The following is a 13,676-nucleotide window of genomic DNA, read 5'->3' on the forward strand; positions in this document are numbered from 1 at the left end:
GTGGCCTTGATACAGGGGATATAGGCATTGAACCCTTGTCATGGTCTGACCACTCACTCCTTCGACTTGACTTTCTGACCGCCGTTCCCCATTGCAGGGAGGCGGAGCCAACCAGGTGGTTCCGCCCCAGGTGCCTGATGGATCCTGATAGGTTCCAGATGGAGCTTGGGCCATTTCCTGAGACTCTGGCTCACAACTCAGCTGAAGACCTGGTGGCTGCCTGGGACAGTGCAGCCGCCGGGGCTTTGGACCGTGTCGTGCCTTTGCAGCCTCTGACCCGGCACCGAACTCACTTAGCTCCTTGGTTCTCTGAGGAGCTGAGGGAGATGAAGTGCTGGAAAAGACGCCTAGAGACCGGTTGGAGGGCAAGCCAATCCAAATCTGATTTGACACTGGTAAGGTCTCACATTAAGACCTACCTAATGGCGATAAAAGCGGTGAAATCTAGCTATTTTGCCGCTTTTATCATGTCATCAGATAACCGCCCAGCCACCTTGTTTAGGGTGACCTGCTCCCTTCCCCATCTCGGAGCGCGGGATGACCCTTTGCAGGACCGATCTGAGGATTTTGTACAGTATCTGTATGATAAAATAACTCAGATTCGGGAAGACTTGGCCGCTGACTGGGTTAGTTCAGACGAGATGACTGAGGCAGGCCTTGAGAGTGTTATCTGGGAGGAGTTTGATCCTGTGGCTCCCAAGGACATGGACAGGATCTTGGGACGGCTGAACATGACCACGTGTTTATTGGACCCGTGTCCCTCCTGGTTGGTGTTGGCTTCCCGGGAGGTTACACGAGGCTGGCTCCAGGGGATTATTAACGCTTCTTTGAGTGAGGGTGTCCTGCTGGCCGCCTTGAAAGAGGCAGTTGTGAGGCCCCTCCTCAAGAAGCCCTCCCTGGATCCGGCTGTTTTGGCTAGCTATTGTCCAGTTTCCAACCTTCATTTTATTGCGAAGGTTGTTGAGAGTGGGGTGGTGCGACAGCTTCCCCAGTACCTGGATGAAGCTGTCTATTTAGATCCGCTCCAGTCCGGCTTCAGACCTGGGTACAGCACGGAAACGGCATTGGTTGCATTGGTGGATGATCTCTGGAGGGCTCGGGGTAGGGGTTACTCCTCTATCCTGGTTCTGTTAGATCTCTCAGCAGTTTTCGATACCATCAACCATGGTATCATGTTGCGCCGGCTAGAGGGACTGGGAGTGCAGTGGTTCTCCTCCTATCTCTCCGACCGGTCGTAATCTGTGTTGACAGAGGGGCAGCGGTCAACCCCAAGGCACCTTGTTTGTGGGGTGCCACAAGGGTTGGTCCTCTTGCCCCTCCTGTTCAACATTTATGTGAAGCTGCTGGATGAGATCATCTGTGGTTTTGGGGTGGAGTTCCATCAGTACGCTGATGATACTCAGCTGTACATCTCCACCCCAGACCATCCCAACAATGCCTTGGAAGTGATGTCCCAGTGCCTGGAGGCCGTGCGGGTCTGGATGGGGAGAAACAGGCTTCGACTCAACCCTTCCAAGACCGAGTGGCTGTGGCTGCCGGCGTCCCGGTATAGCCAGCTGGTGCCATCGCTGGTTATTGGGGGTGAATCATTGGCCCCCACGGAATGGGCTCGCAACTTGGGAGTCCTCCTGGATGCATGGCTGTCTTTAGAAGAGCATATGATGGCCGTGGCCACGGGGGCTTTCTATCAGGTTCGCCTGATACGCCAGTTGCGCCCCTTTCTGGATTGGGACTCCCTACGCATGGTCACTCAAACACTCGTCACTTCTCGTCTGGACTATTGTAAAGCTCTCTACATGGGGCTCCCCTTGGGGTGCACCCGGAGGCTCCAACTGGTGCAGAATGCGGCTGTGCGGGGGATTATGGGAGTGACGGGGCGCTCCCATGTGACTCCTCTCCTGCGCGAGCTGCATTGGCTTCCAGTGGACTTCCGGGTGCGCTTCAAGGTGTTGGTGATCACCTTTAAAGCGCTCCATGGCTTAGGGCCAGGGTACTTACAGGACTGCCTTCTGCCACCAATTGCTTCCCACGGGCCAGTTCGCTCCCACAGAGAGGGCCTCCTCAGGGTACCGGCGGCCAGACAATGTTGGCTGGTGACCCCCAGGGGGAGAGCCTTCTCTGTGGTGGCACCTACCCTCTGGAACAATCTACCCCCAGAGATACGAGTGATCCCAGACCTCCGCACTTTTCATCGGGCCCTTAAAACCTATTTTTTTCAGTTAGCCGGGCTGTCCTGATTTTATGGTGGGTTTTAAAATTTGATATTGATTTTAATTGAAATGTTTTAAATTATGGGCCAAACTTTATTTTAAATCTATTCTAACTTTTCTGTACGAATGTTTTATTTTGGCTGTTCACCGCCCTGAGTCCAAAAGGAGAAGGGCAGTATGGAAATCTGAAAAATACATAAATAAATAAATAAATAAATAAATAAATAAATAAATAAATAAATAAATAAATAAATAAATAAATAAATAAATAAATAAATAAATAAATAAATAAAAAATAAATAAATAAATAAATAAATAAATAAGATTGATAGTATCTTGGCAACGTTTTGATGAGGTCCCACTCGTCATTTTCAGGCTGGTGGCTTCAGCTTCGTGCTTGTGCGAGCAAACCGTGATTGGAGATGCCATCTCTCTATAAATACTGGTGGGGAGGCGTGGAGCGCTGGCTTTGTTGTTGTAAGCGGGTTGGTTGGCTGTGTTATTACATCTTGATTAGTTGATGGAGTTGATGTTTGCAGATTAGTCGGCTGTTTCGTAACATCCTGTGTGGGCGAGGTCCTAGCTGTGTGACCATTAGGCTTTTGTGTTGTAACGACCTGGGTAATGGGCTGTGCGGCAGCATCCTGAGCTCCCGTGTTGTGACATCCACTCCAGTGTTGTGACTCAGGACTCAGGACACAGCCAACCAACCCGCTTACAACAACAAAGCCAGCACTCCACACCTCCCCACCAGTATTTATAGAGAGACAGCATCTCTGATTATGCTTTGCTCGCACATGCACGAAGCCGAAGACACCAGCCTGAAGATGACGAGTGGGACCTTGTCGAAACATCACCAAGATACTCTCAATCTTACATGGGAAAAGACCCGAATACACCAAGACTTGCATATATATATATATAGTCTATATATGACACTTTCATAATTTGGCCACATGGAAAGAAAAAACTGGACAACTTCCTCACACATCTCAACAACCTACACCCCAAAATACAATTTACTATGGAAATAGAAGTTAACAACCAACTTCGCTTTCTGGACGTCCTAGTCTACAGAAAACCCAACAGCTCCCTAGGACACACCATCTAAAAGGAAAAAAACACACACAAATTGCTACTTAAACGCACAATCACATCACCACCCTGCACAGTAACTCTGTAGCCAAGACTCTCATCTCCAGAACCAAATGCCTAGCTGACAAAGACCACCTGAAAACTGAATTATACACTCTCACAAACATCTCCAACGGATTCCAAAGAAACACAATTACCAACCTACTCCAAAGGGAGACACCCCCCAAGAACCGAGACACAGAACAGGACAAAGGCATCGCCCACAAGGGATCTTATGAAAGACTATGATTCATAAAAGATATTTTTTTCTCAATGTATATGACATTTCTCAAAGAGTGTTTTACGATGTTCATCATCTAGATATCGCCCTTAGCAACATACATGGAACCGATAAGGAAATACCTGCCATGGTTGAATGTTTTCAACTTCCATCTTGTCTTTTCTCTCCATCCTTGTCCTTTGGGATCGGGGTGAATTGACCGCATTTAAGGCATGTGCCACAATCTGGATGGCATTGTAAGTTAAGAAGCTATCTAGAGAGAAGATCTTTTCAATCTTCTGCTGAGGTAGAGTCTCCAAGTTCTTTTTCTCTGTACACCTTATCCAGCCTTTCACAGACAAGGCAGGCTTCCCATATGAACAGTGAAATTTCTTAGTCATAAATGCTTTGAGAAAGAGATAGAAATCTTTGATATCGTCAAATTTGGTCATTTGGCTGGTCTGGATAAGAAAAGAAAAAATGATATGGGTGTATCTGAAAGAGAGACTATTATATGATAATTCAATGGTGAGATCCCACAAAGCGGTTGTGATCCAAACTTTCCCTTCAATAGGCAAGGAATTTAACATGTTTTCTAGGAAAAAGGGTCCCTCGATGAATGTAAACTCTGTGTAATAAACAAATACATTGATTTGGGCCCACAGGTTGAAAACAGAAATCTGATACTTGAAATTCTCATCGTTTAATAATACGATTTGTGAAAAAACAACACAGATGCCATTCTGAACCAGCACAGGAACGAAGGTCCTAATGAAATGTTCTCCGTTATCGGTATCTGCAGCAAAGACGCCAATGAATGTCCATCGAAAATACAGCAGCAGTTTAACAATCCCCAGGTTTTGAGCACCTTCTTTGGGGACGGTCCGGTAGAAAAAGGGTAACTGAGTTTTATCACTCAGGATTGGTGAAATAAAAGTGTAGCTGATCTGGAGGGGAAAAAAAGGAGATTTATGTTTTATTTGGGGTTTTTACTATTCTGCTCTGTGGAGTAGAGAGTTGGTCTCTGACAGAAAACCACTTGAAGAAATGAGAAGCATTTGAAACGGAGATTTACAGGGGGCTGTTACGTATAAACTGGGTTAACAAAAATCACAAATAAGGAGGTGATAAGACACCTGGGAAAGCCAAGGAAAATCATCAAAGCCATTAAAAAGCGAAAGTTAAAATATTTTGGACATGTGATGCGACACCCAGATAAATACGGCATCCTTCACTTAATCCTCCAGGGAAAGATTGAAGGCAAACGAGGTCCAGGCAGAAGAAGAACATCATGGCTTCAAAACCTAACGGACTGGTTTGGACAAAACTCAGCAGCACTTTTTCATGCGGCTGTTGACGAAAATAGGATTTGCTAACATGATCCCCAACGTCCGATGACGGATATGGCAGAAGAAGAAGACCTATTAGATCCTGAAAAGATTATGTCAGAGCTTAGGTAGTGGCTGGAAGATTCCAGCCTACCTTGGTGGATTTAATAGGGGATCAGAAATGCAGAAAACGTAACTGTCAACAATGGATGTTAAGAAGAAATCCAGATCTCATTTTCTGAAAAGCTGATGCTTCCTCAGAGCCTGCAGAGTGCAAGATCTGAGCAACATGAAATATTACAAATTAATATTTATTCTCAATTTATAACTGTTAATTATGGTTGTATCAATATTTGTTCTGGTCTCTCTGGGAGACTGAAAGATGACATAAAGATTAATTCTTCATCTTAATCCATGCTTAATTAACATTTCTAAGGAGAAAATCTCCTTAACTGCTCTGGAATAAACTTGCAGCCATTCACTGGCTCTATACCTGTGGGATTTTGTAGATGCCCAATATGGCAGCCATAAGGATGGATATATCAGAGTTGGTCTCTTCCAGGAGAACCAGCATGTTTCTCTTCCTTCCGCAGCTGTAGTTGGGAACATTGGCCTCTCCAGTCGAAAGCAAATCCAACAGACCATCCAATGTCAACATTCTGTCTCGAAAGTTGTCATGGAGGTTATAACCCAGGGTGAGGTTGGGCAAGAGAAGAGGATCTTTATTGATTTCCTGAATGGCAAAAAGGAAGGACAGAATTTTCCAGTACAACACACTTGTTTTCCTGAAAAGATACATGAATTTTGCCATGATGTTACATTCAGTGAAATCACCAACCTAGAACTAAGGAGAAATTTCCTGACAGTGAAAGCAATTAACCGATGGAAGGGCTTCCTTCCCGAAGTTGTGGATGCTCCATCACTGGAGGTTTTTAAGAAGAGATTGGACAGCCATTGGTCTGGAATGGTATAGGGCAGTGATGGCTAACATTTTTGCCATCGCGTGCCAGGAAGCGGGGGAGGGGGAAGTCCATGTGCGTGTGTACCCACACCCATAATTCTGTGCACCCTGCCATACGCATGTGCGCTAAACCCCCCTCCACCTCTCCAGGAGTCACTGGAGGTTGGGGACAGCAAAAACCTCACTTCTCTCCAACTGGGAGTTGGGAAATGGGCCATTTCATGCCTCTGGAGGGCCTGTGAGGGAAGGGGAAGGCTGTTTTCACCCTCCCCAGATGCATAGAGAGGATCTTGATCCAGGTGAGAAAGAAAAACGGGCCTTCCCCACCCCCAGAGGCCCTCCGGAGGCAGGAAACAGCCTGTTTCCCTAATTCTGGTGGGCTCATGAGGCCCAAAAATCAGTTAGCTGGCATGGGCATGTGTGCCAGAGCTGAGCTCGCGTGCCCACCGATGTGGCTACACATGCCACCTGTGGCACGCGTGCCATAGGTTCGCCATCACGGGTATAGGGTCTCCTTCTTGTGCAGGGGATTAGACTAGAAGACCTCCAAGGTCTTCCCATCCAACTCTGTTATCCTGTTAATGCATTTCATATGTGCTATTGTGACTGCACAGGTTTTTGTCCCCAAAGTTCCTCTTCTCTACTTAGATTATTTGAAAGTCAAAACAGACACACTCCAGACAATCTGAGCACTGTTGTCAGTTGCACTATTCGCTCAACCTCAGTTTGAGAAGACAAAAAACAGGAAAAGATTTTGGCAAACCATGTCTGAAAATGTAGTTCAGAAATCTGCATGGACCTCACCATGTAGGAACCAGGATTTGAGATTCCATCAAAGGGCCATTATGCATGTATTATATTTTTAAAGTATGTATGTATTGGTGTGTATGAGGCTGAATGTGTGAATGAAGTTGGGGCAGAAAAGAAAGCATTTAAGAATTGAACAGAAGCACCAGCTTTCCCATTTTCTCTTGAGTAAATGATCTCGATCCCTGTTTGCTTGAGAGAGTGGATAGAGAAAACAGAGGGCCTGCTCAAAGCACTTTGGTATCAGTGGAACCAGAGGTGAGTCAAGGAGGAGCATCTGAAGATGCCCATGTCCACATCAGGGAAACAACCACTAGCTGTGGCATGTTTGAAGAAATCCATCGATCATTGAAGAAAACAATAGCAGAGAATTTGGGAGAAAGACTGGAGGCACCCAGGAGCTGATTGCTAATGTCTTTGGAATTGCGGGTTCTATCTTTCTGGAAAATTGATTCATTCAATTTATTCGATTTATGAGGCATGTCAAACTACTACTCTGCAATAGAATTGTGGTCTCCTGGCTACTGTAGCAACACCAGATGCTTATAATAATATTAGATTTACGTGCCGCCCATCTTGTTCAAAGGAGACTCTGAAATCAGCCTTTTCTCTGAATTGGGACTGACCAATTAGAGCCTCCTGTCCTTTTCTTTGATGGCCATGCTGAGACCATAACCATGACCTCCCAAGGTAATCACCTTGAACGATGAAAGCAAGTTGTCCATGTAGAGATCAGTTGGACAAGGGTGCTGAGTATTAAAGCTTGCTTTTGTTTCATCTGCTGAATATATTCCACTTCATGCTGTTTGTATACAGATGTGACTGTTGATCTAAGTAACTAATTAACCTCACTCTGTCAAGGACCTAGGAGTACTCATCTCAAATGATCTATGCCCTAGAGCTCACTGTAACAGCATTGCCAAAAAGGCATTAAGAGTTGTTAATCTAATTTTGCAAAACTTCTTATTAACATCGAATTGTTAACTAGGGCATACCAAACCTTTACCTGACCAATTCTCAAATACAACTCATCTGCCTGGAATCCACACTGTATATCGGACATTAATACAATTGAGCAAGTCCAGAGGTATTTCATGAGAAGAGTCTTCCACTCCTCTGCTCACAACAGAATACCTTATGCGACCAGGCTTGAAATTTTGGGCTTGGACAATCTAGAACTACGCCGACTGCAGTCTGACCTAAGCGTAGTAAACAAAATTGTCTGCTACAAAGTCCTACCTGTCAATGACTACTTCAGCTTCAACCACAATAATACACAGGCAAACAATAGATACAATCATAAGATAAACCGCTCCAAACTTGATTGCAGAAAATACGACTTCAGCAACCGAGTGGTCAATGCCTGGAATGCACTACCTGACTCTATGGTTACTTCCACAAACCCCCAAACATTTAACCTTAAACTGTCTACCGTGGACCTCACTCCATTCCTAAGAGGTCTGTATGGGGGCATGCATAAGCTCACCAGCGTGCCTACCATCCCTGTCCTACCATCCTCATTTATTTGTACTCATCTCCTGTGTTCATGTCTATACTTATACTACTTTTCTCGTACATGTTTGACAAACTAAATAAAGTAATAAAATAAAATAAAATAAATCCTCACTGCCTACCTCCGTCCCCATTTTTCCTCAAAGGCAACATAACATAACATCAATCAACATCCTGAGACTTACTGATGAACCTTTTTAGAAGGACTCAAACTGAAATTCTTCATCTCAGATTGTAGATTATTTGTTGCAGAGAAGAGCCCACCGATGAGATGATCTCCTGGCCTGTAATGATTGAGTGGGTCTCTTTCATCCCTTTCCAAAGTCAAGAAGCACTTGGTGTCGAGCATCCCACAGGCTGCCTGGGGTAACAAAAGCTCCATCAGAAGCAGAAGCAGTGGGTTCATTTCTGGGTTAGCTGAAGGAATCCCCTGCCTTGCATCTGATCTCAGAATCAGGAGAGCAGAAGCATTTGGAGACGTTGAAAGCAGATTGCTGCAAGACTGACTTTTCTAATATAATATGAAGTCCAGAGAGAACTTCCCCAATTATGGAAAATGAACCAATGCAGAAGCAGAACTCCTGGTGTCCATGAAGCTCAGTCCAGCTTTCCAGGGTGACAAGACAACTGATACACTCACTTTCCTGATGCTGAATGTGTTGCTGCTGAGTCTGTTGACCTCCTTCAGACAATTTCCAGAGGGAAAAAGAATCCCTTGATATTTAGCAAGAAGGCAAGAAAGAAATCACTATCATTCTAATAATTAGCTGGGGAAGTAGGAGTTTTGCAAAGTCCTCCCTGCAGGGTGAACTGGGATCCAACTGAAAAAGTCCCGATGTAACTCAATGTAGTGGATTCCCAGAAAGCATCCACAACCAAATTGTTCTGTGGGCATTTGGGACACCTATCATTCTGCTGGGTTGATTTCCAATTGCTTTTCTTTTATGCTATTATATGTGACTGGTTTATTTTATAAAGTTGTGCTTTTGACGTGATGAATTTACTGTTTTCTTACTGTGGACTTTTGAACATTATGATGCTTATGTGGCCTTAGATTTACTGTGCATTCCTTATTATTCAGAACATTATGTTTTAGGGTGGATACTTTATTTTTTTATTCTGAGCTACTGTGCATCTGTCTGGAATTGAATGCAGACAAATCAAATAGATTTCCAGATGTCCGTCCATCCATCCATCCATCCATCCATCCATCCATCCGTCCACTCATCCATTCACGTGACATGTCCCTTTTCTACCTGGAAGAGTCAAAGAAAAAAGTCAAAGAGTTTCTAAGAAATTTCTCCCTTGCTATATAACCTCAAACAGAGATGCTCAACATGAGACATCTCTGGTTCTTTCATACTGATCCAACAGGAAGAAAAGTCTATCTGCCAAAATGAAAATCTAATGAGTAGGATTTCATCCTAAGTCTTAAATATTTTGCTTCCATATATATTTATTTTATTTTTTTTATTTTACTTCAAATTTATATACCGCCCTTCTCCCTAGGGACTCAGGGCGGTGTACAGCCAAGTAAAAACACATAAATACATAATACATAGATTAAGAACAGATTAAAAGGAAATATCTCAATTTGGCCCAAAATTTAAAAAGACAAACAAATTTAAAATCATTTAAAATCATTTAAAAGGATTTGTTAGGCCAGCCCGGCTTGTTGAAAAAGTAAAGTTTTAAGGGAACAGAGGAAGGCACGAAGGTCTTGGATTCTCCTTATCTCTGGGGGCAGTTGATTCCAGAGGGTGGGAGCCCCCACTGAGAAGGCCCTCCCCCTGGGGGGTCACCAGCCTACATTGTTTGGCTGATTGTTTGGCAGGGTGAGAGGGCACCCTGAGGAGGCCCTCTCTGTGGGAGCGCATGGGTCGATGGGAGGTCGTCGGTGGCAGAAGGCGGTCTCGAAGATAACTAGGTCCTATGCCATGGAGCGCTTTAAAGGTGGTAACCAACACCTTGAAGCGCACCCGGAAGACCACTGGGAGCCAGTGCAGCTTGCGCAGGAGCAGTGTTATGCGGGAGCGCCATGCAGCTCCCGTAATTACCCGCGCAGCCGCATTCTGGACCAGTTGGAGCCTCAGGGTGCTCCTCAAGTGGAGCCCCATGTAGAGAGCATTGCAGTAGTCCAGGCGAGAGGTGACGAGGGCATGAGTGACTGTGCACAGGGAATCCTGATCAAGAAAGGGGCACAACTGGCGAATCAGGCGAACCTGACAAAAGGTCCCCCTGGCAACAGCCGTCAGATGTTCCTTCAAGGACAGCTGTGTATCCAGGAGGACACCCAGATTGCGCGCCCTCTCCACGGGGGCCAAAGACTCGCCTCCAATAGTCAGCGATGGAGTCAGCTGACTATATCGGGATGCCGGGAACCACAGCCACTCGGTCTTGGAAAGGTTGAGCTTGAGCCTGTTCCTCCCCATCCAGATCCGTACAGCCTCCAGGCACTGGGCCATCACTTCAAGGGCATCGCTGGAGTGGCCTGGGGTGGAGATATACAGCTGGGTGTCATCAGCGTACTGGTGGTATCTCACCCCAAAGCCATGGATGATCTCGCCCAGCATCTTCACATAAATGTTGAACAGAAGGGGCGAGAGGACCGACCCTTGCAGCACTCCACAGATGAGAGGCCTTGAGGTCAACCTGTGTCCCCCTGTCAACACAAAATTGCGACCGGTCAGAGTGAAAGGAGGAGAGCCACTGTAACATGGTGCCCCCCATCCCCAACTCTTCCAGCCGGTGCAGCATGATACCATGGTCGATGATATCAAAAGCCGGTGAGAGATCTAATAGGACCAGAACAGAGGAGCAACCCCTGTCCCGAGCCCTCCAGAGATCATCAACCAACGCGACCAATGCCGTTTCCGTGCTGTGCCAAGGCCTGAAACCAGACTGGAACGGATCTAGATAGGACGTTTCCTCCAGGAATTGTGGAAACTGTCGTGCGACCACACTCTCAACAACCTTCGCCACGAAGCGAAGGTTGGAGACAGGACGGTAGTTAGCCAATACTGCCGGGTCCAGGGAGGGCTTCTTGAGGAGAGACCTCACCACCGCCTCTTTCAAGGCAGTGGGGAAGTGACCCTCACTCAACGAAGCATTCATAATTCCCTGGAGCCAGCCTCGTGTGACCTCCCGGGAAGCCCGTACTAACCAGGAGGGACACGGGTCCAGTAAACATATGGTCACATTAAGTCTCCCCAAAATCCTGTCCACATCAACTGGAGTCACAGAGTCAAACTCTTCCCAGATAACATTCTCAAGACTATTCCTCGCCATCCTGCCTGGATCTACCCAGTCAGAGTCCAAATCCTGCCAGATCTGAGCAATTTTGTCATACAGATATCGTCCGAAATCCTCAGCCCTGCCCTCCAAGGGGTCCTCTTGCACTCCCGGTTGAAGCAGGGAGCGGGTCACTCTGAACAGGGCCGCCGGACAATTGTCTGATGACGCAATTAGAGCAGAAAAGTAATTAGACTTCGCCGCTTTTATCGCCACTAGGTAGGTCTTAATATGCGACCTTACCAGTGTTCGATCAGATTCGGTGAGACTGGCCCTCCAACCGCTCTCCAGGCATCTTTTCCGGTGCTTCATCTCCCTCAGCTCCTCAGTGAACCAAGGAGCCGTGAGGGATCGACACCGGGTCAGAGGCCGCAAAGCACGACTCGATCTAAGGCTCCGCTAGTGGCCTGATCCCAGGCCACCACCAGGTCCCCGACCGAGTCATGTGCTAGAACCTCAGGAAATGGCCCAAGCTCCATCTGGAATCTATCAGAATCCATCAGGCACCTGGGGCAGACCCATCTTGTAGGCTCCACCTTCCTGCGGCGAGGTGTAGCAGTTCGAAGATCTAGGCGAAGGAGTGAGTGGTCAGACCATGACAAGGGTTCCATGTCTATATCCCCTATAACAAGGCTACTCAACCACTGGCCAGAGACAAAATTCAAGTCCAGAGTGTGACCCCCCCTGTGGATGGGGCCATGAACTAACTGGGTCAGATCCATGGCCGTCATGGAAGCCATGAACTCCCGGGCCATCTCAGACGTCTCACCAACGGATGGCAGGTTGAAATCACCCATGACCATAAGCCTGGGTGTATCAACTGCCACCGTGGCTATTACGTCGAGTAGCTCGGGCAGGGCCGTTGCCACACGGCAGGGAGCCAGGTACGTGAGCAACAGGCCCATCTGAGCCCCATGACCCCATCTCACAAAGAGGGTTTCACATCCGGCAATCTGTGGCACAGTGGTCTCCCTCGGACCAAGACCTTCTTTAATAATAACCGCCACCACCCCTCCCCTCCCCTGGGCCCTCAGCTGATGAAGTGCTCTGAAGCCTGGTAGGCACATCTCAACCAGGGGGACCCCTCCCTCCGGGCCCAACCAAGTCTCAGTAATAGCTGCCAGGTCCGCTCTCCCCTCCTGTATAAGATCATGGATGAGGGGGGCCTTATTAACCACGGACCTGTCATTGCATAACATCAGCCAGAGGCCCAGGTCCTGAGTATCTAAGCCACCTAGTATCTGAGTGGAGTCTTGGGGACCGGGGCGTGCAATTGCTCTCAAACAGCGAGTGCGCGCCCCCTGCACATGATGTGGCCCCCTACTCTCACCATATCTGCCCCTCCCATTCACCGTGCTGATGGTAAATTCCTCATTCGGATAGCCCACCAACCCTTCCCCAATCCCTCGACCTGCACCCTCCAAACCATTCCCCTGTGCCGTGCTCGGCTCCAACCTTAGTGGGTTACCCCCCGCAATCCCATTGGTCTTCCTCCCGGTTCCCCTTAAAAAATCATTAAAAACCCTAATTAAAAAAATCCTCAATACCCGCTTTAAAACAAAATATCTCCTGCAAATCATGAATTTTGATTGTCCCTAGAAATGGTTCCATCCACAAAAGGAAATTCCAAGAAAACCTCATCCTTTCCTTTCCTTTCCTTTCCTTTCCTTTCCTTTCCTTTCCTTTCCTTTCCTTTCCTTTCCTTTCCTTTCCTTTCCTTTCCTTTCCTTTCCTTCCCTTCCCTTCCATTCCCTCCCCTCCCCTCCCCTCCCCTCCCCTCTCCTCTCCTCTCCTCTCCTCTCCTCTCTCCTCTCTCCTCTCCTCTCCTTCCCTTCTTTCCTGTAGGTATCTTTGTCCACTTTCATCCACTCCATCAAAAGTTTAGCTTCAACAGTGAATCTGATGGAAGAAAAATCTGCTGTCAATTCAGAAAGCATCTCTGGCCTGCTCTTGAGTTGCCATTGGCAAGGGGGATGGGAAAATGAACTCTGGAGCTGTGGTGAGGCAGCATGTCAGTAAAAAAAAAAGCACATTCCAGCCATATCTCTGTTAAGGCTGACTCCATGGTTATCCACAGTGGCCAGAGAGGAATGATCTCTACAACCTGCAAAATTGCTTCGATGGAAAATGTGACTGATGACACACCTTGGGGGGAGGGGAAAAACAGGGTCAAAGCTGGAACGTAAATTACATGGGGTGAGAGTTGGCTTCAC

The 13,676-nt window shown here is 47.0% G+C and overlaps 1 protein-coding gene and 1 pseudogene across 1 annotated transcript in view; both read right to left on the minus strand.

Moving 5' to 3' along the window:
- LOC148115897 (vomeronasal type-2 receptor 26-like) overlaps nucleotides 1–8,306 on the minus strand; it is a 33,687-nt gene extending 25,381 nt beyond the window's left edge. The window contains exons 1-3 of the mRNA XM_087885275.1: nucleotides 8,295–8,306; nucleotides 5,386–5,625; nucleotides 4,314–4,511 (exon numbers count right to left, since the gene is read on the minus strand). Coding sequence (XP_087741401.1) covers nucleotides 4,314–4,511; nucleotides 5,386–5,625; nucleotides 8,295–8,306 — 450 coding nt within the window. The remainder of the gene's footprint in view (nucleotides 1–4,313; nucleotides 4,512–5,385; nucleotides 5,626–8,294) is intronic.
- A 1,098-nt stretch (nucleotides 8,307–9,404) lies between these two features.
- Nucleotides 9,405–12,662, minus strand: LOC148115898 (uncharacterized; annotated as a pseudogene).
- Nucleotides 12,663–13,676: the final 1,014 nt, after the last annotated feature.

This window comes from Pantherophis guttatus, chromosome 2 (assembly GCF_059756535.1).
Source record: "Pantherophis guttatus breed Tessera chromosome 2, ASM5975653v1, whole genome shotgun sequence".
Lineage (NCBI taxonomy): Eukaryota > Metazoa > Chordata > Lepidosauria > Squamata > Colubridae > Pantherophis > Pantherophis guttatus.